The sequence below is a fragment of the Lipomyces doorenjongii genome (genome assembly GCF_038497915.1).
Source record: "Lipomyces doorenjongii strain NRRL Y-27504 unplaced genomic scaffold V1508scaffold_1, whole genome shotgun sequence".
NCBI classification, from domain to species: domain Eukaryota; kingdom Fungi; phylum Ascomycota; class Lipomycetes; order Lipomycetales; family Lipomycetaceae; genus Lipomyces; species Lipomyces doorenjongii.
This window is the reverse complement of record NW_027118068.1, coordinates 169,886-191,210: the sequence shown is the minus strand read 5'-3', so window position 1 is coordinate 191,210 and position 21,325 is coordinate 169,886. Positions and strand designations below refer to the sequence as shown.

The 21,325-nt window shown below is 48.8% G+C and overlaps 8 protein-coding genes across 8 annotated transcripts; 3 read left to right on the top strand and 5 right to left on the bottom strand.

The window, feature by feature from the left end:
* Positions 1-295: 295 nt before the first annotated feature.
* Positions 296-2,611, bottom strand: V1508DRAFT_407525 (uncharacterized protein). The gene is made up of 5 exons (XM_066938878.1): positions 2,179-2,611; positions 1,585-2,110; positions 920-1,514; positions 708-847; positions 296-649 (listed from the first exon to the last, which is right to left on the bottom strand). Exons 1-5 carry the CDS (start codon positions 2,441-2,443, stop codon positions 556-558), a joined length of 1,620 nt encoding a protein of 539 aa, XP_066798978.1. The 5' UTR covers positions 2,444-2,611; the 3' UTR covers positions 296-555.
* A 127-nt stretch (positions 2,612-2,738) lies between these two features.
* Positions 2,739-8,166, top strand: V1508DRAFT_407520 (uncharacterized protein). Its single transcript, XM_066938877.1, has 11 exons — positions 2,739-3,133; positions 3,183-3,536; positions 3,585-4,682; positions 4,735-5,271; positions 5,323-5,842; positions 5,894-6,304; positions 6,355-6,467; positions 6,520-6,797; positions 6,846-7,183; positions 7,232-7,534; positions 7,587-8,166. The coding sequence occupies exons 1-11, from the start codon at positions 2,863-2,865 to the stop codon at positions 8,089-8,091; spliced, it is 4,728 nt and encodes a 1,575-aa protein (XP_066798977.1). The 5' UTR covers positions 2,739-2,862; the 3' UTR covers positions 8,092-8,166.
* Positions 8,167-8,308: 142 nt separating this feature from the next.
* On the top strand, positions 8,309-9,893 carry V1508DRAFT_378630 (uncharacterized protein). Its single transcript, XM_066937631.1, has 5 exons — positions 8,309-8,499; positions 8,595-8,912; positions 8,974-9,270; positions 9,330-9,398; positions 9,459-9,893. Exons 1-5 carry the CDS (start codon positions 8,413-8,415, stop codon positions 9,666-9,668), a joined length of 981 nt encoding a protein of 326 aa, XP_066798976.1. The 5' UTR covers positions 8,309-8,412; the 3' UTR covers positions 9,669-9,893.
* A 1,021-nt stretch (positions 9,894-10,914) lies between these two features.
* V1508DRAFT_443147 (uncharacterized protein) lies at positions 10,915-13,255 on the bottom strand (the record flags this gene model as incomplete). Its single annotated transcript, XM_066942381.1, has 4 exons — positions 12,903-13,255; positions 12,800-12,881; positions 12,607-12,728; positions 10,915-12,552 (listed from the first exon to the last, which is right to left on the bottom strand). The coding sequence occupies exons 1-4, from the start codon at positions 13,044-13,046 to the stop codon at positions 10,915-10,917; spliced, it is 1,986 nt and encodes a 661-aa protein (XP_066798975.1). The 5' UTR covers positions 13,047-13,255.
* A 1,080-nt stretch (positions 13,256-14,335) lies between these two features.
* On the bottom strand, positions 14,336-14,853 carry V1508DRAFT_401359 (Tat binding protein 1-interacting; the record flags this gene model as incomplete). The annotated part of the gene is made up of 2 exons (XM_066938413.1): positions 14,336-14,436; positions 14,493-14,853. The coding sequence occupies 2 exons, from the start codon at positions 14,851-14,853 to the stop codon at positions 14,336-14,338; spliced, it is 462 nt and encodes a 153-aa protein (XP_066798974.1).
* Positions 14,854-15,038: 185 nt separating this feature from the next.
* V1508DRAFT_407506 (ESCO1/2 acetyl-transferase-domain-containing protein) lies at positions 15,039-16,488 on the top strand. Its single transcript, XM_066938876.1, has one exon. The coding sequence runs from the start codon at positions 15,101-15,103 to the stop codon at positions 16,187-16,189; it is 1,089 nt and encodes a 362-aa protein (XP_066798973.1). The 5' UTR covers positions 15,039-15,100; the 3' UTR covers positions 16,190-16,488.
* Positions 16,406-18,862, bottom strand: V1508DRAFT_407504 (uncharacterized protein). The gene has a single exon (XM_066938875.1). It carries the CDS (start codon positions 18,744-18,746, stop codon positions 16,782-16,784), a length of 1,965 nt encoding a protein of 654 aa, XP_066798972.1. The 5' UTR covers positions 18,747-18,862; the 3' UTR covers positions 16,406-16,781.
* A 177-nt stretch (positions 18,863-19,039) lies between these two features.
* Positions 19,040-21,155, bottom strand: V1508DRAFT_407502 (uncharacterized protein). Its single transcript, XM_066938874.1, has 2 exons — positions 20,722-21,155; positions 19,040-20,670 (listed from the first exon to the last, which is right to left on the bottom strand). The coding sequence occupies exons 1-2, from the start codon at positions 20,835-20,837 to the stop codon at positions 19,422-19,424; spliced, it is 1,365 nt and encodes a 454-aa protein (XP_066798971.1). The 5' UTR covers positions 20,838-21,155; the 3' UTR covers positions 19,040-19,421.
* Between the last annotated feature and the right edge of the window lie 170 nt (positions 21,156-21,325).

Below are 21,325 nucleotides of genomic sequence, written 5' to 3'. Positions count from 1 at the left end.
TCTCACATTTCTTATCTTCACCTTTCTTGAGAGAACCGGGAACCATGTCTCATATTGTCTTCATGCCTCACAGCGAGAAACCCCACAATTCTTCCGTGGCATCAAGTCATATTTTGAGGTTCCGACTGTCGTCCTCACCCACGCAAGGTACTTACAACTTAACGCCATCTGAATTGCAGCTGAAATTTGATACAATCAGACGAGGTCTGGATAACGGGATGTTAGGAACAGATTGGACTAAGCGGGAGCACAGAAGACGACATTCATGGGAGTTCTGATAAAGATGAGAATCCCCGCCTAAATATATGGTAAGAATCGCAGAATATTACTATTAGTACACATGTAACGACTTCTGAATTTCCAACCACTAGAAATTACACGAACCCTTCACTTACAAAATATTGCAAACCCTGATCATAACTAATATACGAAGATCCCTAGCCACACTCTCTTCACCAAAAATAAGACCCACTCTCATATCTTACACATAACCTTCCCAATTAGGTCTCATAAAGGTAATGTATCTCAGGCAAGTATTAGTTGTTCCGTAGTCCCTTAAGCTTCGTCCTCATACACTGGAACTCTGTCTCCAACGATTTTTTTCGAGACAGTAATTTTTTTCAAAAAGAGCGGAATTATCTTTCCTTGACTGCAGCGATTTCGATTAATATATCAGTATGCACATTAACCGACGTATTAAGACTTACAGTATCATATTGTGCTTAATATTTCTAGCTTTGTCCTTGAGGTTCATTTGATTTAGGCCTTCAAGCAAAAGTAGTTCTTTAAATAGATCAGCGTCCAATGGAACACCACCTTTTGATCTATCCACAGCTTGCATTACTTTCTGTTTGATGGCAATTAGTCGCTGCGTTGGTAAAGACCACCACACTCTGCTGAAACATCAGTGACTTCTCACCTTCTCAATAGCAGTCCATCGATCGTATCTCCGTATAGCTTCCAGAAGTGCGTCCTCCATTTCGGGGCTCCATTTACGTCTAGGATGCTCCCAGCTTTTTGTTGGGCTCAAGTTCTTGGCTTTGAGCGTCTCTGACGGTGCGGGAGTCCCTGCCTGCGTAGAAACAGAAGATTCAGGTTGCTGGTTGTCATTATTTTCAGCCTCAGGGCCCTCGTAGAGATCTTCATCGCTGGGCGCAGGAGGGCCCGATTTAACGGATCGCTTTGGCCTTCCGGATGGTGGATGAGCGGACTGAACGGTAATGACGTCTCGCGCCGCTGCAGCAGCTTGAGAACTATCCTGAGAGAATGAAACCTTTTCAGCATCCCTTTGTCGTTCATTATATTTCGTCCTTTTAGAGGCCACAGCCTTCGGAGACTCTGGCTGTCTCCGTTTCAATCTTGTTTTTTGTTGGCGCGTCCCAGTCGCAGACGTCGACGCCAACGAGGTTTGCTCACCTTTACCTTTTGCCTTGCGAGAAGATCTCCTGGGAGCAGAGACGTCAATTTCTGTAGCCACCATTTCCACTCCAGCAACCATAGCCAATCCGGGAGGACTAAATGCAAACAGGTCAATATTATCCCAATGCTTTGGTTACACATCACAACAAACCCCTGGAAACGTACAATTGTTGCCTGTTAAGAATGGCAATGGTAACAGAAATCCATGCATTAGCATGCTCGATGAATTCTGTCCACGGAAATCCGCGGCTAAGTTCGTCAACCAACTTCTTCTTGTCCTTCGTCGACCCCAATATTTTCCTAGCGAGGTCAACTCGCTTGATATCACTTTCAACTTCAATTGGCACATCTTGTAGAAGGTCATTGAAACTCTTCAATGGGTCACTAATTTTCCTGAGCAATCTTGGGTCAACGAGGGTCAAAACATATCCTTGAATAGCCAAAATAATGATGAACTGCGCGTTGTAGACATCTTTGGCAAGACCAAGACATTCCGGGAATACTTCGCTAATAGTCTGAAGAGTAATGCGAGACGTATCTGTGTATGGCTTGATACGGAACAGCTGATAGGCAATTTCTGCGAGGTTCAGCTTGTATACGAGCGTCAAGTAGGTTTTATTTCCGAACGCCTTCTCGATCAAGGCCGGATCCACAAAAGTCTGGCCAACGCAGCCAAAATCAGCCTTTTGGTCTATATGTCTAATAGTTAGTATGGACAATCTCGTAGACAAAGCAAATAGCATGGTTTTTCGTCCATACTTTCAATGGCGCCATGTAAGGCGTTAATACGCTTGACCGTCTTGTCATCCACTGTACCCTTAGCCGCAGACATCAGGAAACCTTGATGAATCAACCTTTCGAGCATGTCATTCACGAACTTCTCCGTAGTCTCCGCATAATGTTCAATCTCCTCAGTATCCACATTCGACACATCCAGTTCGTGGCCTCCCACATCGCTGCTCTGTGGGGAGTCATGTGGTGGAGCTGTACTGGTACTGACGCCGAAACCAAGTTTCCTTAACATTTGGATGCAGGGTTTCAGAGAATTAGCGGATACTTATCGTTGATTGCAATTAATGTACAACAAACCGAAGTATTGACAGGTAGCGCAAGGTTGCAGTGAAAGAAGCAGAGTAAAGATCAATGAAAGAAAACTTGTGGCGATTATTCTGCAGACATCTGTGAAGGCAGCCATAACAGAGGAGGGTTTTAGGGCTTAGGGTTGGAATTCTTCGGGTGTCCATTAAATTGAATAATGATCAGCGCGACTTTGTGGGCTAGGGTATCAGTAGGCTCTTTTGACCCGGGTAACTGTCACTTTGAGTCGTAGTAAACAAGAGTATCGCATCAATCAAGCATATTGCTTCGCTCTCGGTCGGAGCCACTATTGATATACGTGACTATGACTTGATGTCATAGTGCTTTGATAATTGGTTCAGGAAAATGAATACCGGAGGGCAGCACGCTGACGATGATTTGCGTCAGCCTGTGTTCCGGTTTCAATTGAACTGCATCGACTACTATCAAGGCGTACCGAGCTCATATGACCGTAATATATCGCCGTTAGGGGATAACGAGGAGTTTGAATTTAGCAAAGTTCCGATAATAAGAGTTTTCGGTAATTCGGACTCGGGACAGAAAGTATGCGCCCACATTCACGGGATATTTCCGTACTTATTCATCGAATATTCCGGGTCTCTCGACAAGCCGCACGGTATATGTGTTCTTGCTAGATATGTTGTGTAATGTAGCTAATAATTTAGTTGACGAATATATTCAGGAGCTGTATATGAGCATCAATAATGCCTTACGAGCGTCTTTCCAGCACAATTCCAAGGATGCGCGGAACACTTTTGTTGCGAATATTGTTCTGTGCAAGGGTGTTCCTTTCTATGGATTTCATATTGGGTGGAAGTATTTCTTGAAGGTGTATATGCTCAGTCCAAGTATTATGGGCCGGCTGGCTGATTTGTTACGCGATGCTGCTGTTTTGGGAATTCCAGTTCGGGTGTACGAGGCGCAATTGCCGTACGTACTGCAGTTCATGACGGATTTTAATCTGTTTGGATGCGGATGGGTAAATGTCAATAATCTACGATTTCGATCCCCGGTACCAGGTATGTATAGTAAAAGTGTACTACAGCTGATACTGATACATATACTAGAGTATGCTGGCACAAGTGTCAAGGCATTCGAGTGGACAACAGATACTATACGGGCACATATGATCTCGGGTCCTGAGATCGTTGCGCGAACGTCGTATTGTGCATTAGAAATTGACGTTCAGGCTCAGCACATCATGAACAGATACGACATTAAGGAGCGAAATTTGCACCATGATTTCATTGAACGGACCAATCCTATTCCAGCGGACTTCAAATTTATGCATAGTATGGCCGAGTTATGGAGAGATGAACGAAGGCGAAGGAAACTGCGACGTGTACCTCCAAAAGATGTTCCTTGTATGTCAGCTAGTGAAATACGTGAGGAAAGTTGTTGGCGAAACGAGGATGAACTTCGTGGAAAGCTACTTCAGTCGATCGGGAGAGAGGAGTGTGCCAGTAAAACTGTGTCTCACAATAGCTATCACTCATACGCTGGGGAAGAAGATAAGGTGCCGTCTGCGTTTGAGGTTTTGGATAATATGTTCTTGCTTGCCCGCTCAGAACTGTCCGGATCAGGCTCGTCGCAGACTTACGAAGAGAGCTTTTGGGAGAACGTTGTCACAGAGGATCTGGACAAGCTCGAAGACAGTACAGTTAGAATGTCACGACCTGTTCGACCTGTTCGTTTTCTCGTAGATGACGATTCCGAAGATGTTTCAGCTGCTCAAAAATATTTGAAACGAAAAAATATAGGCAGTTCAAGCTCAGATTCTCAAAGTCACTCTAATCTGTCAATGTCGTCGCAGACGAAAGGCTCTATTGATGCCACACATACGCTGGATATCAAAGCTTTTGGATATGTTACCAAAACTGCTGAACTAGCGCAAAATTTGTCTATGCGGAAGCCAGCCTTGCGGGCCACATCAATGACCGAGTTCGGGACAAGTGTGAAAAATATACAAAGTGCAGAAACGTTGTCGTTTCAGGAACAAGGGTCAAACGACAGATTGGCGAAGAAAATGCGATTTCATGAATACACTTCCAGCGCAAATGCTAGTCAATCTGGGAAAGCTGAGGCTGAGAATTCTGATGATACGACACTTAGCATTGTATCACCCCCAGAAATGTTACGTCGTGTTTCATTGGCAAGCACTCCGGGTATAAAGTTCGACAGATTCTGAGCATTAAACTGTTACTAACGTAATAATAGATTCGAGACAAAAATTCCTTGGACGCGACATTATGATGGCATTCGGCATTAATAAGAAGCTGTTTCTGATCTCAGATCCTCCGATGGTATCTTCTGATATGCTGGGATCCTTAGAAGATTGTGGTCAGCCTCGCATTCTTTATCGGGATGCGTATTACAGTCTGGATAAGGACGTCCCTGTACGACCTCGCGAGTATGCGGGAAAAGAGTTCAAGTTACTTGGAGGATCGGCTCTGTATTTGCCAAATTTTGCCGCGGGATTAGAGAACTCAGAGAATAATGCGCATTGCGATGAAGGTAGTCAATTTCGAGTATGGCAATACGGCACTGTACCGCCATCAGTGGCCGAAGTTAAACTATGGACTGACCAATTGCAATCTGGGAAGGAAGACGCGGGGATCGCGACCAGAAACAAAATAATTCCTTCTCAGATCGAAGAACCTACGCAAAATGTATCTCCTAATCCTGCGCAAAGAAAACGAAATGAGTATGCTAGGTCATCAAATACCATGTCAATTGTTAGTCTGGAAGTGCATGGTATGTGAGATAATTTGACATTTATTGTGCAATCGGTACTAATTTTGGTAGCGAATACTCAGGATCGTTTTGTTCCCAATCCACGGAAGGATCCGATCGCATTTGTTACCTGGATGTTTCAACCCTCGCAGGGACAAGCGAACGATGAGCTCGTGACGGGTATAATAATCGTTTCCGACAATGAGGAGGATATAATGCGTTTGAAGAAACAGTTCGATCAGGAGATTCTCACGGTTGTGTCCGACGAATTGGATCTCATTAATTGCCTTATTGACACCATCAGAAGACTTGACCCAGATATTTTTGCCGGTTTTGAGGTTCAGAATTCGTCGTGGGGTTATATCATCGAGAGGGTGCACCATCGGTTTGAGTACGACTTGCAGGACGAATTTTCTAGGGTCAAGACCGTTAAGACCAACAACGGAAATTTCGATCGATGGGGATTCGCACATGCGTCTTCCATTAAAATCACTGGAAGACATGTGTTTAACGTTTGGCGGCTATTAAGGAACTCAGTTAATCTGTTGCAGTATACGATGCAGAACTGTGCGTTTCAGATACTAAAGAAAAGGTGCGGACTTTGCCATAAAGTGATGGCACAGAGGGTTAACAGTTTATTTAGAGTCCCGTTCTATACCAATCAAGATCTTTCGAAATGGTTTCAATCGCGCGAGGCCCGGCAGGTTACTAGAGCAATACAGTACTATATTAGACGTGCAAGCCTCAACCTGGAATTGCTAAAAGATCAGGAAGTCATTGAACGAACAAGCGAGCAAGCACGCCTTCTAGGTGTCGATTTCTACTCGGTAATATCTCGTGGGTCTCAATTTAAGGTCGAGTCTCTTATGGTTCGCATTGCCAAAGCCGAAAACTTCATGCTTATCGCACCAAGCCGTCGCATGGTTGGTGGCCAAAACGCTCTCGAGGCCCTGCCTTTGGTTATGGAGCCTCATTCAAACTTCTACACGAGCCCAGTTGTCGTTCTAGACTTCCAGTCGCTGTATCCATCGATCATGATTGCGTACAATTACTGGTGAGTATCTGAGTTGGTGATTAATGTCAAACTCTCTCTAATTTGTACAGTTACTCGACGTGTCTTGGGCGCGTGGAATCATGGCGAGGCCGAAATAAGCTAGGGGTGACGAGTTTGGAACTTCCTGATGGTATCTTGAGTCTTCTGAAAGACTACCTTACGGGTGGGTGTTGTAAGTAGTTATATTCTTGCGATATCTGCTGATCGTAACTTAGTGTCGCCTAATGGTCTCATTTTTGTTAAGCAATCCATACGGCGCTCCCTTCTGGCAAAGATGCTAACGGAAATTTTGGAGACGCGAGTCATGGTTAAAAGTGAAATGAATGATACAGATAATGACGGGCTCAGAAAGTTGTTGAACAATAGGCAGCTAGCATTGAAGTACATTGCAAACGTTACATATGGATATACGTCGGCGTCATTCTCAGGGAGAATGCCGTGTGCAGAAATTGCTGATGCGATTGTTTCAAGTGGCCGAGAGATTTTGGAGCGGGCAAGTAGGAGACTCTTTAATGGTGAGAGCCGACTAACATCATTTAAGGCTATTGAGTTGATTAATTCAACCGAGAGATGGGGCGCACATGTTGCCTACGGTGATACTGATAGTCTGTTCATTCATCTTCCAGGAAAGAGTAAAGATCAGGCTTTTGACATCGGAAAGGAAATATCTGAGACAGTGACGAGGATGAATCCTCGACCGATAAAACTAAAAATGGAAAAAGTGTATCTCCCCTGTGTTTTGCTAGCAAAAAAGCGGTATGTCGGCTTTTCGTATGAAACGAAAGATCAGAAAGAACCCATATTCGATGCAAAAGGAACCGAGACTGTCAGAAGAGACGGTACCCCGGCAGAGCAGAAGATTGAAGAGAAGGCTTTGAAGTGAGTGGTATGCAGCTCTATATATTGACTCGTTTACTAACGATGCAGGATTTTATTCCGAACGTCTGATCTATCGGCTGTGAAAGAATACGTGCAAGATCAGTGTACCAAGATTATGAGTGGCCATGTATCTATCCAAGACTTCTGCTTTGCGAAAGAGGTCAGAATGGGGACGTATAGTGAGCGAGGTTTGCTTCCTCCAGGCGCAATGATCAGTGCACGAAAAATGCAGGAAGATCCTCGTGCTGAACCGCAGTATGGAGAACGTGTGCCATATGTTGTCATAGCGGGTGCTCTGGGCAGCAGGCTTGTCGATCGCTGTGTTTCCCCAGAGACATTGTTAATGAATAAGTAAGATATTGGATTTCCAGGTGACGGAATGGCTTGATCTGATAAAATATAGTAACATGTTCCTTGACTCCGACTACTATATTACGAAAAATATTATTCCGCCACTGGATAGAATTTTCAATTTGATTGGAGTCAGCGTACGATCTTGGTATGACGAAATGCCCAAAGTAGTACGTATCCCCCATCAACTCCAAGATAGCGACTCGGTTTCGAAGAAGAGTCTAATCCATTCCTACATGAAATCATCACTTTGTATTGTTTGTCAAGTCAACGACGCATCCAATAGTTTGATTTGTGCCTACTGCAAGGCCGATGTCGCGAAGAGCTATTATATCTTGCAATCTCGTGGCATTGATTTGCAGCGCAACTTGTGCAATTTCTTAGATATCTGCCGATCCTGTGCTAGGATTTCAAGGGCTGAAGACGTCGCATGCGTCTCACAGGATTGTCCGGTATATTTTTCAAGGGTGAGGGCAATGTCGAAGGTTCGATATAGCAGGAAGATTTCAGAGGCGTTTGAGAAACAGGTTTTGAGTCGTGATGACTTGGCATGGTAAATTGGTGTCAGAGGCGTTTCGGATAGGTTGGGCTTGTTGTGATTAATTTAAAGTGCATTTTATTTTAACCTATAACAGCGCTGTACAGCATGCAGACCACCTTAATCCTACGTAGGCGATAACTTAAGAGTACTTCAGTGTGAGGGCATGATAACCAATGGGCCGGTCTAATTAACGTTAATGTCCCACCATTGGGACTTTGGACGACCGCGGCATAGTTAACACAAGCGCGATAGTGTGACCAACTCCGAATTATTAACACCTAAACACACCCAAGCGTAGCAAAAGTCGTCTCTGACAGGAACTTACACTGGGCCGACAATGAGTCTTTTGTGGCAGTCGATCACGGAGGTGTACCCTCCGAGCCCGAAGTTCACTGAGAACGATTTGCCAGATCTTACGGGCAAGGTATAATATATTTCAGCACGCTTTCGAACAATTACGTCGGAATTACTCGATTCGTGGGTTCAGTTGCGTCGAATATGCTAATTGGTATTGTATAGGTATATCTCATCACCGGGGCGACGGCCGGAATAGGCCTCGAGCTCCTTCGGATTTTATTCTGGAAAAACGCGACGGTCTATGTCGCAGCCCGTAACCGCGAGTTATTCCTTGAAGTCAAGGAAAAGATCATGGAGACACCCGCTATTGGGACCAAAGCTCCAAGTCTGGGGCGGATGGAGTTGATTTTAATGGATCTCGCAGATCTGCCGTCGATTAAACCTGGTGTCGAGGAGCTGTTGTCAAAGACGAAGAGGTTGGATTCTGTCTGGTACAATGCGGGTGTTATGATGCCGCCGGAGGGATCTAAAACTATTCAGGTGTGCTCAAGGAATTTATTTTAAGGATTATGAGACTTGAAGTAGATGCTAATGTGTGCAGGGATACGAATTGCAATGGGGTGTTAACGTGGTCGGACATTTCTTACTCAACAGGTACCTCACCCCGACAATCATAGAATCAGCCAAAGACGCCCCAGTGGATTCGGTTAGGGTGATGTGGGTCGCATCTGATGCGAATAACTTTGCGCCGTCCCCGGACGGGATTAACTGGAATGACGTCAACTTCGAGAAAACCGAAGGGTCGATGTTTCTGAAGTACGCGCAGAGCAAGGCAGGGGATATTATTCTTGGATATGAAATGGCGAAGAGAACTCGGGGGACCGGTGTTTTGAGTTTAGTAAGTTTTGATAAACTGACGCAATTTCTGGATAGGTTTCAGCTAACATATCCGATTAGTCACTAAATCCAGGACATCTGAAATCAAATTTATTCCGAAGCAGACCACCCTGGCACCGAAAGCTTTCCGTAAGCAACTCAAACCGCCTTCAATTTTGCGCCCTTAGCTAATAGAGATATTACATCCAGGCATTATTCTCATTCGACCCCCGTCTAGGCGCGCTAACCGAAATCTTCGTCGGCTTCTCGCCAAACATCAACATGTCGCATAACGGCGGATACTTTGTCCCGTGGGGCAGATTCGGTACCCCACGCGGAAGTATCCAGGAAGGATTAGAGAATCGGGACACTGGCAAACGACTTTGGGCGATGTTAGAAAATGAGACTGAGATGTATTGATTCTGATTTGCGTGGATTAAAGTTCTATGGGATGTGAGGCTTTCTTTTTGGTAGACAGTGACTTGGCATTGAAGTTACGAAATATTGGTATTTGTCCCCGGAATCGGTTACGTTTTAGGCGGTAATAATGTGTTCAGACTACAAGGTGATTGTTCAATAACTCGTGGTTGCCTGGCCTAAATATGCCGCTTTATATTCTATATCATAGCAAAGATATTACTCCTGCCGTTGTATTGCTAGAAGACTTATGCATGCTAAAAAATGCAGGCGCCGGGCGGAGAGTCGTATCTGGCCCTAACCCGCAATGAATAGGGGTCGGTTTGAAACTTTAAACCGGCGGGAATTAACCTAGGGTGACTACACAGGGTTAGGGTCGCGATTTAAGGTGGCCAAAAATTCGTTTCCTATGATGACTGCCGCCATTGATATGGGAACTACGGCTTTTTGCTTTTAAAACGTCTATACCTGGACGTAAAAGTTCGTGCTTCAAAGCAATTGTGACCATATACCTCTGATGCGAGACGTCAGAATTAGGAGATCATGCGCGTGAGCGTCGGTTTTGGTGATAGTAGATATGCATATAGGCACTGTGTTGCGTGCCAAGTTTCGATTAATGATCTTTCTGAATTACACGTCAATCGTTGAACTTAATCAAGTTGTAAAGATATCACGGTTGAAATTAGTTACATACAAAAGTAAAGATAATACAATATATCGATAATGAAATAATCGATATAGATATACAATAAACCATGTCATCATTCCTCAAACATCACTAAATGTATAATCGTTAATAGCAATACATTATAAGTAGTCAATAAGAGAGAGAGATAAATAAACGGTAAAGAACAATCCCGATGTGCTTTTACATTTCCAATAGATCAAACAAATTACCGATAAATAAATTCTTTTGCTTTTAAATATTCCCAGAAACTTCATTACCCGTCACTGGGCATCGCATTACTTTGTTTCCGTCACTCTCCATTAGTTAGCATTGTCCCATAAACCTGCAATATAAGCTACCCGACAGAAATCGAAAAAATGACTTTCCAAATTATAAAAACAAAGAATGAGCCCTATTTATATCAAATAAAAAAGCGAATAAAAATAGCCAAACAATAACGACAATCCGGGTGTATGCAGATGAAGACTACCATGTCATTATGCAAAGACAAACTTATATACGTAGACGAACTAAACGGATTCACAGACAACGACAAATTCACAGACAACAACAACCTCACGCTTATCGAGAAAGCACGAGACCATTCAACTTGCCTTCGACGGCGTCAACGGTGTCTGTGTCGGCGGTCCCATCTATCCGGCTTCGTCTACTGCTCGAGTTGGTGCTGGCGTCGAGTTGCTCTTCGTCCATGATGAACTGCGTCTCCTCTTCGTCTTCCTCGGATTTTGGGATACTGTGCGTTTTGAGAAGCAAGCTGTCTTCTTCATCGTCTTCCTCAATGACAAGGGTCGAGGAGGAAACGACCCGACGGCCACTTGGAGTCCGCTGGAGAGCCCCACCTGTGAACTTTTTCGCCGTTGCGAGCGGCGAGGAGGATAAGAAGGATGATGAAGCACCGTTTGTTTCTGATACAGCAGTCGTGGTGACTGACGTAGTACCGTAAGAGGAATACCGCAACGGAGACCCAATAGCGCTCACGCTGTTGCTGTTTGGGTTACTTGTAACCACGCCTCCGTGATGGCCGTTGAACAGCTGTCCAAATCGAGGACTTTCACCCAATCCAATCCCACGGGGAGAAGACGAAATGATGCCGTCGCCAATCGCACCAGTGCTCCCCAATCGTCCAGAAATGGAAGAAGAATATTCACCAGCATGGGTGTTGTCGTCATGCCGAGATCCACGGCGGTGGCGTTCTTGCGGAGTTAGTAGCTCATTAAGCGACGACGGAACGAAGTCTTCTTCGTACGCAAAAGTGTTGTTAACCGATGAATCGTCGACTGAGAAAGAATCTGCGTTGGAGGCATGATAGCTGCCATTCGATGTGGTATAAAAGTCGTCCTCATCATGCGTGAAACTGGTGCTGCCGCGCCATATAGAAGAGCGAGCAGGAAACGAGGAGGAGACATATCGCCGTCCGGAAAAACTGGACGACGGATTCGCTGTCGGGGCGAGACCAAAGGGTGAGTGTGACATGTTATTGAGTCTATGTTGGACACCGGAAGTAGTAGTCGTGGACGAGGCTATTGTAGCTGGATTCGCACCGTGCGGCGGCGAAGAATTAGAGGAAGCCGGTTCGTCGGGTCCAGGTGACACAAATCCTGCCTTGCTGCCAATTACACCATTCTTCAGCGACGAAGATAGCCCATGGTCTGAATCGACGCCAAATGCCGACATATACAGCGATCTGACGGTGTGAGAAGACGACAGAGCGCTGAGATCGACACCTGCGTTTTGCTGTGGAAGCGACGGCGGAGGCGATGCGTCCAGGGACCCGAATTTGGCTGGTACTGATGCAGCAATAGGACCATGTCGCGCTAAGTACGAGATTCCGTTTGACTCTAACGAAGCTGGCATCGGTACGTCCAACGGTCCCAGAGTGCGGGCAGACGACGGTGTCATGAAGTTCTCTGGGGGTGGCGACGCGCCATATTCGAGACCATACTCTGGAATATCGAGCGGCTGAGTGGATGACGACGGCGCCGGGGTCTGCTGAGACGGCTGACGGTTGTGTTGGGCGATGAGTGAGCGGGCGAGTGCAGATGGGTTGTTGGAGTAGGAGTTTGTGTTCAAGTCGGGAAGAATGTTACGCGCGCCGAGCTGAAGAGGGCCATAGTTCTGGGACAGAGATCGATGATTCACTCGCCGTCCGTCAGGCAGAATGTGGGCCAGGGCGCACTTTGCACCGAACTTGCAGTTTCCCTAAAGATGTTAGGACAATGTCACCGCAGCAAGTATATTCATAAGAAGACGTACCTTCTGGAAATACTTGCACGGGGCCTGTTCGAGCTGTGAGTCGATGGAGTGAGAGAAGGGACATGTGTTTCCAGCCTGGCATGTTCCCTGGCGGAAGAACTTGCAGGGCACATGGGACAGATCTGGAGGAGTCAAGTCAGTCATCAGAAGAACGCACGAGAGAACCGACCGCCAAGTGGGCGATAGAACGTACTCTTGCTCGGGGGACTCCGGCTGGCCTCGAGGAAGGCGGGTTGGGAGGAGGCTTGGGAGCCTAGCATGGGCGGTTGCTGTTGCTGTGTTCGTTGGGGCTAGACGACGGATACAAGTGGCGGACAGTACGAGGCAACGCTAGACGGCGCAGACACGGGAGCGGGTGATGGAGGAGTGAGAGCGTCGACAGCGGAAGCAGCGGAGAACAGGAGTTGATCGTTGATGTTCGTGTGGACAAAGTACGACATTGATCGGTAAGAACAGCCAGCAGTTAGTTAATTGCGGCGGCGCGTGCGTGGCGGACTCATTCTGTGACCACACTAAGCAACGACCAACAACCTAGGTGGCGGTGAGTCCGTCCGTATCCCACGTAGCAGTTAAGCGCAGTAACTTTGCTGCCATTCGCAGACAATCCAAGTCCGCCAACGCAACAGACGCTGAGATAGTGAACCTTAACACACCCTCAGCATACTGCTATTAAAGAGACGAAATTCAGGTGGAGCGTGCGCGGGCCAGAATGGCCGGCCCGGTTGTGGCAGGGCTAGGGCTTCCCCGGTTGCGTGCGGCGCGGTGCAACTTGTTTAACCTCCCTTAATCCGATTAATCCCTATATAATTATGTATATAAACAGCCATCTTTATGCTACTCATCGCGCAGTCTGACGGATGTGCAGTCGCTGGTGCATTGCGTACTAGTACTAGAGAGAGCAGAAGAATGTTTACCCTGATGCATGCGTTAATCTCGATCAGAAATATGACACCTGTTTGAATCGGACACCACCGACAGTTGGATAGGCAAGGACGAACCTGTTGTCTGTGTGGTAGCGAACTGCGCTACTCCCGTCTTCGCCTCAATGCATCAGTAACAGTATGACCCTTTTCCGATCTGGTGTATGCGTGTCTCGACGATCTCAGCTCTCCATATTATAACGCGACAGTCAAATCCATTGTCTATACAACCTTATCTTATATTGCACGTGCACGTGCACATTAAGCAATGAGAGTCTCCAATTATAAATACAGTTGCAATTCAAAACAGACGTAGCTACACAAAACACAGTTGTCTATGCTTCTCAGGTACAACAAATTCACAGCAACCCAAACAGTTATACTGTCAAACTCTCGCGGATTGGCGCACCACCTCATTACTCTCCACGTCGTCCTCGATTGCCAGATCGTCCTAGGCCCACGTCAGTACACGGTGCACAGCAATTATATCTATCTCATCTAAAACACATAATCACACCCATAAATCTTTGGAATCAGGCACATTCTCCCGAATTACGCTCCACATCTCCATAAACTATCAGGCATCGACCGTTAGAATTTCACTCAATTCAAAAACGTAATATACGAATAGGCAAACCATCTTTCGTCGTTTGGCCCATTCTTTAAGCATCTTGGCTAACTCTGTGCGCATTTTCGACACGTCCGCCGCGGAAAACAGCGGCGCGCCTGCGTTACCTGATGCTGCTGATTCGAGGAGATCTAACCGTCTAGACGCTTTCGCAATCTATGAACTCACTTCAATTTCCTGTTCACAAATTGAGGCGATGGAATATGCGAACCTGAACATCTAGCTCTGCGTTCCGAGAAATCAATTCGTCTGTCCTCGGCGTCTTCTGCACTTCACTGAGGTCTACCTAATATGAGCACTGCACTGCTCGCCATTAAGCTCTCACACAAATAGCATACCCGCCTTTAACCTCGCAGCCTGCTTCCCCAGCGAATCGTCCTCGCCTTTCAATTCTTCAATCTCGTTCGCAATCTCTTCCTCACTCCTCTCCTCCGGTCTGTTCTCCGCGCAACCATGACCACCGTCAGACTGCTTCGCCACATAAATCACTTGCTTCCCAAACGTTTTGGCATCAAGCTGTCCTCTTGCCTCCAGCGCCGCCAACGCGCGGTTAACGACCGGTCGCGACATCGCGCCGTGCAGGTTTTGGAAGACGTCCGTGGCCGAGTATGGCCTGTTCTGCGAGATCATGTATGACAGGATTCTTGATTCTGCTTCGTCCACCGTTGGAGCCTGCTGTTTTTCCTTTTTGGGACCCATTTCGTGGATATGAATGCAAATAAACAATGTCAAATTGTTGATAAAGTAGTGAATGGCTGCACACAGGACGCTTGACGACACGTCTTTCGCGGTGTTCTGAGGGGCTCGTACTCCACGCGCGATCGACGCGTCGACGAATCGCGTCAACAAATTGTGTACCTGACGCTGACGCTCCACCGCCAGCAAAGCTTCTCACTTTCGAATCGACCACAACGATCGCGTGCATTTTTCAAACATCGCCTTTTCGATGTCGCAGCAGGAAACACCCCCCCGCCCTCGACAACCAAGAGCAACATACCGGTCCCGTCGGCGCGCTCTCGCAAGCCTGTCAAATACGTCGTCATCATCGAGTCCGTCATCTGATACCATAGTCCTCGCCTGCTCAAACCCGTCTACACCACCATCTTCACCGCCGCCACCAAGCAAACGGTCCAGAGTACGACAGGGACCCACAACAACTTTCCCAGCCAAGAAATCCACAGAAGGCTTCTTTAAGGAGAACAAAGTCCAGACATATTTGTCCCTGTCGAATAGACCACACCGAACAACGTGTCCACAATGCGGCATGTCCTATGACACCCTCGCCCCCGACGACACCCGGCTTCACTCGAGATTTCACGCACGAGCAATCGGTGGCGTCGACGTCAGCATCCCGCCGCACTGCACTCCCGTCGCGACCTTGTACTTACAACGCCAGGGGACAAAATCGGCGAGAAAGGCGTCTATTTACAAGTTCGCTGTGCGCGAGTTATCGTCTGGATCGACGGCACTGCGCTCCGTCAAGACAGGCGTCGATGCCACGTTGCGACTTTGTAATTCCGAGTTGTCGGCTCCGGATGAGCATTTTGCAGCGCTTTCCCATCGCGCGGAGGCGACGGTCTTTGTCTGCGTCGCGGCCCGTTGCGCGAACGACAACAAGATTCCGGATACCCCGAGCAACGGGGCGCATGTTATTGTTGGGCTATGTCTGGTCGAGCGCACAGAGGCTGGGTATTTCATGTCCGTCGACACGGGACGCGTGCTGCCTCAGTCCGAAGAGAGGCTGATTATGGGGATTTCGAGGATATACACTGTGCACTCTGCACGCCGGGCGGGAGTCGCGCAGGCAGTGCTGGACGCTGCTAGGCGGAATTTCGTGTATGGACTCGAGGTCGGGAAAGATTGTGTTGGGTGGAGTCAGCCATCTGAGAGTGGCTGCAAGGTTGCCACGCGGTGGTGCGGTGTGCCTATGACTGAGGACGAGGTGCGTGAGGATCGGGGCGATAAGGTTGGAGAGGATGTGCAAGGTCAGATGAATATTCATCGGAAGATCAGAGTGTATGTCGAGAGAGTATGATATCATTGCATTGGAGTCGTTGTACAGTATTGATAATTATCATTTGCATACATACATGTCTCCACAGTCATACATAATGATATGATACAAATCTACAACAGAACCTTTTTTAATACTCAGGGTTACCCATTCCCTTACGCATCTTATTCGCTCTCGCATCCCGCCGATTATGATTCGCATGGGCCCAACCCCCTCCCCTTGCAGTCCCATATCCAATCCCCCCTCGTCCGCCTCGGCCTGCACTGATCAAGGCCTGCAACCGCCGGTCCCGCTCTTGCTTTTCCTGCAAACGCTCCAGCCGCTTCTTCTCCGCCTTCCCGCCCCAAATCTTCTCTGGCTTCGGCTCGGTCGGAATCTGGTACACCGGTAACACTTCCCTTTGTCGCGAAAAATTTTTGGTCGGCGCTGCGTCGTTATCAGAGTCATTATCTGAGTCCGCGAGCTCGGGCTCGGAGTCAGGATCGTACTTCTTGACAACCTCGTTGTAGGCTGTAGACGTCACGATCGGCCTATTGCCGGCAAAAATATACTTTGCTTCAAGCCGTTTCCGGAATTTAGGCTGTCGTCCTTTAGTAAGTCCTCAAAAAAGTATTTAGAAACATGGAAACAAACGTACATCACGGTCGAGAACTTTAGCCCACCCTTCCAACTGCTCATCCGTCCAACTCGTCCTGTTCTTCATCTCAGATCTAAACTTTGTCCCGCGCTGCTTCGTCTCAAACACGAACTTATCACCAGAGTAAATGCCCCAGAGATATTGCTCGTTCGGGTTTTCGGCGCTTTGGTACTCTTGTTCGTCCTTGATCTGCTGTATTTCTTTCTTTGTTTTCTTGTTTTCCCACGGTTTCCCTTTGTTACTTTCTACCTGTTTCTGCCGCAGTTGGGACGAAGATGCCTGCTCCTCTTTGTCCTTATAGTCTAACTCTGGATCCTCATAAACGTGCGCAAGCGCATCCACATCGTCATAAGTATCATCTCGTTCATCCTCATCCTCATCATAAATTAATCGTAAACTGTCGAAAATTTTCTGCTTATCCGAAACTGTAGTGCCCTGTGCCAGCATGTCGTCCGCATTCCCACCTGGTCGCCGACCGTAGTACACCGTGCCAGGCGCAAACTCCAAATTCTCAAACCTGCGTCTCTCGACTACGTCGTCGTCACCGTCAGCACCATCATCGTCGGCACCACTATCATTATCGCCATCTCCAACTGGCTTGACCTTCAATGCCGCGATTTCCTCAGCAATATCCTCATGCCACTCATTCCTATCCGGCGCCTGCTCAACAAGATACCCCAACACCTCTTCAACGGAATTATTCTTCGCGGCAAGCAACGTAACGACATACTTTTCCGCAAGATGCGGGAAAATCTCTTTAATCTCCTTCACCTTCCTTGCGTCATCGATATCGAGACCGTTTGCAATTGCGTCGACATCCATCTTCTTTATGCGTCGTCTCGCAGCACGCACACTCTTCCGTGTCGCCGATTTGCGGAAGCACGAGGATATAGCGGAGATTGTGGCGGGTGGTAATTTCAGCTTGATTGTCTCGAGCGCGATGACCACGGCGTTCAAGCACCCTCCGTCGACGCTCGATTCAGCTATATGTCTCATCCGCGCAACGAGTTTTGTGCGCACGACGAGCGCAGGTAACAGCTCTCCCCGTCCAACGTCCTGTGGCGGCGGCAGTTGTGTGCGCAGAGCCTCGAATACGGTCATTGCAGCATCCGGCTTGGCGGCCGCGAGTCCAACGAATGAGAGAAAGGCGACCTTTATAGCTATTTCTGCCGGTGAGACGGGGGATGCCGGATCCGCCTGTGGTCTCGCAGTGCTGGCGATGGATTTCAGTGTCGCAAACCAGGGACGCGGCGTCACCCACGCCTGCGCGATCTGCGGGTCCCGAAGCAGGATTTGCACAGCGTGGAGTTCCTCGACTGTGAATTTGCCAGATTCGATACGGTCAAGGATGAACTGACGTAGCCTATCGGTCGCGACTGTATCGTGCTGCTGCTTCCCGTTCGTGCTGTCTGCCGTCGTCGTTGGAAGAGCGGCAAAACCGAGATGCTTGATGACTTTGTGAATGGCAGCGTGGTTACCGCGCGCGTAGAGTCTCATGAACCCCCAAAGCATTTCGAGATTGCTGACATGCGATGAGAGGGAATATTGTCGATACAGCAGCACGAAAACGTTCCGTCGTAATAGGCGCGCCATCGGATCCTGGATTTCGTCGAAATCCGCTCGCGCATCGGGGCCTAGTGTCGTATTGCCTTCGGAGTCTGTGTCCCGTGACAGCGAGACATATGTTTGCAGGAATCTAATGAGATTTGTCGCGTGTTCGAAAGCGGTCTGAGGTTGTGCGATGAAGTATTCCGTCATAGCGCACCAGCAGTCGAGACAGGATGCCCATAGCGAGGGTTGTAGGTGGCGGCGGACGGCCAGGATCGGGTATTCTGCGATGGGTGGGTTCGGGTCTGGCGGCGCCTGCGGGCGCTGAGGGGGAAGATCGAGCGTGAGGGATGCTGCGGTCGTCCGTGATGAGGTGGTGGGTTTTGCCGCCATTAAGAAAGCGGTATTCTGATGTGTGATGGAAGAGGTGGGGAGAAGGAGGCGGAGGCGGGGTGGTATAGGCGAAGAATGTATGGGTTGAAGACAAGTCCGTGAGCGGTTGAAGATGGTGTACTGCGGCGCTATCTTCAAACTTTGGAACACACATTTCGACCACCTCCACCAAGCTTCTTATTTAAGACTACTATTTAAAGTAATTGCATGATATCATTACTTCGCCACCTTGTATCTAGGCGGCATATCCTTTGGCTCATACTGGGTGGTCGTCCAGACGTATATATAATACACAATAATTCCATTACTATCTTATCACTCAAAACAATCCCTTTACAACAACCCATTGTATCAGCCGTTCTTACCCATTCGGAACTACAGACACATAATACCAGAAGCAAAGAACCCCAATTAATCCGCGCCATAACGAACGTACTATGAACCCATAGACAAATAGCACAATAGTAACATTATCAATACAATGCGCGCTATACCACAATACGCCCCCCAAAAAAAAGTAATATAGTAATACACAATTCGAAAGGAGCGCTATTCCAAAGACCGTAAAGACAAACTTTTCCGAAGAGATCAATTTATGCGCTGGCACGTGTACCGCAATAAAACGCCAAAAGTCCCAAAAACAATCGCATCGTATCGTACCATCGCGTAACTTCCCTAGGCAGCCAGGCCAGCCATGCTCGCCGCCTCTAGCAACGCATTCATGCCCTTCATGTCGCCATTGCCGGGCTTATCCTTCGCCCTGTCGTTTCCGGCCGTCGAGTTTGTGCGCATTGGCGGCAAGACAGGCCTGTCCTGGTGGACATTGGGCGCGGGAAGCACGTCAGGCAGACTGCTTCTCCGTCTCGTGACGTAATACGGCTCCGACCCATTCGACGTGACACTGGCCTCGCTCCCGGACGACATTGTCGGCGCATGACGGATCGATGGCTGGTACCCGTTCACCGGCTGCTGGGTGTAACTGTAATTTTGTGGCGGCGGCGGCTGGCGGTAGTCGTAGGAATAAACAGCGTATTCCGGAGGTCCAGCCCGTCTGTGTGCGTCGTACGGGACCTGTTGTTGAGGTTGGGTAGGGTACGATGGCTGGGGAGGCGCATATTGCTGGGACGGGACTGGTGGCGGAAGGTTGATGCCGTGGTGGCCAGCTGCAGGTCCCCAAGTCCGCCTACGCCCGCGATCTTCGTCATCCTCTCCGATCTCGGGCTTGACATTACTCCGGCCGTACTCTTGTCGGTAATAGGAATAGTCTGCGTCGTAGTTCGGCGGCGGCACAGTCGCGCTTGATGGCGGCGTGAAGTTGGTCGGGGCCGCAAAGCGGGGTGCTGCCGGTGAGTAAGTCTCCGATATCGAGGACGCCGACGGCGGAGCGTAGAAGAGATGACGCGCGGCACCCGTTCGCGAGACAGGAGACGGGAGCGGGAAGAGAGGAGACGTGGGCGTATGGGCTGATCGGGCGGAAGTGGGCGGTTGCAGTACCGAGGCAGGCGAGACCGGGGGCGAGCCGGGGCCGGATCGCGGCATCTGCGGTGTCAGCTGACCGGTCTCGTTCGAGTGAGGATGGAGAATGAGCGGACCCGGCCGGTGCTGGTTCGGACGGAAGCGTGATGGAGTCGGAAGTGTGAAGGACGAGGGGGGTGGGAGCGTATCACGCGGCTCGAGAGGTTGCGGATGCTGGACGACAGGCTGCAGCTGGCCCGTGAGCAGGTGTTGACTTGGGTAGCCGGGCATTGGCGCCGACATTGGCGTCGTCGGAGCGGACACGGGCTGGTGTACTATGCCGAGCGGAGTGGTCGTTGGCACGATAGCCTCGTTTGCGTGAACGGTGTGGGCATGCTGTCGGAGATTATCGAGGCGCGAAAAAGTTCTGTTGCAGTGGCATCTGAACGGACGCTCGCCGGTGTGTTTCCTAAACGGTCAGACAGAATGTAATGCAGGGCTACACAAGAACAGGACATACCGGATATGGCGGGCGAGATGCTCGGAACGCGTAAAGGTCATGTGGCAGTTGCCATAGCCAGAGCACTGGAAGACCTTAGCCGGACGCGATTTCGAGCGGCGCGACGTCGTCGACATGGCGAAGCGAGAGCTAGCGACGAGTAGCAGCAGCAGCAGCGGCAGAGAAATGGCGACCGGTAATAAATATATTGACTAGGACGCGAAGTGAAGAGATGAACAACAGCCAAGGCGCGGAGTGACAGCTGCGACGAGAAGAGAGAAGTGGACGGATGGCAGATGACAGGCACGCTAAGCTTGGGTGAGAAGGGTTGCGGGCAAAACTGTTTCTTTTGCCGCGCGCCGGACACGGCTAGTGCATGCCGGTTCTTCTGGGGCAACACTGCGAAGACGGTGCGGTATATGTGAATTGTCAGGCTAACAGCTCATACAGCAGATGGTTTGTGTCTCGGCCCCAGAACAAGCCGTTGTTCCTGCGCAGGCACCAGTGTGGCGCCCTCGCGAGTGTTGAGATAGACTTATGTGCCGCATACGCACCACCATTATGCACTTGTGCCAGGGGCGCGGCGATACCCCGTGCGCACTAATCAAGTGCGTATACGGAGCAA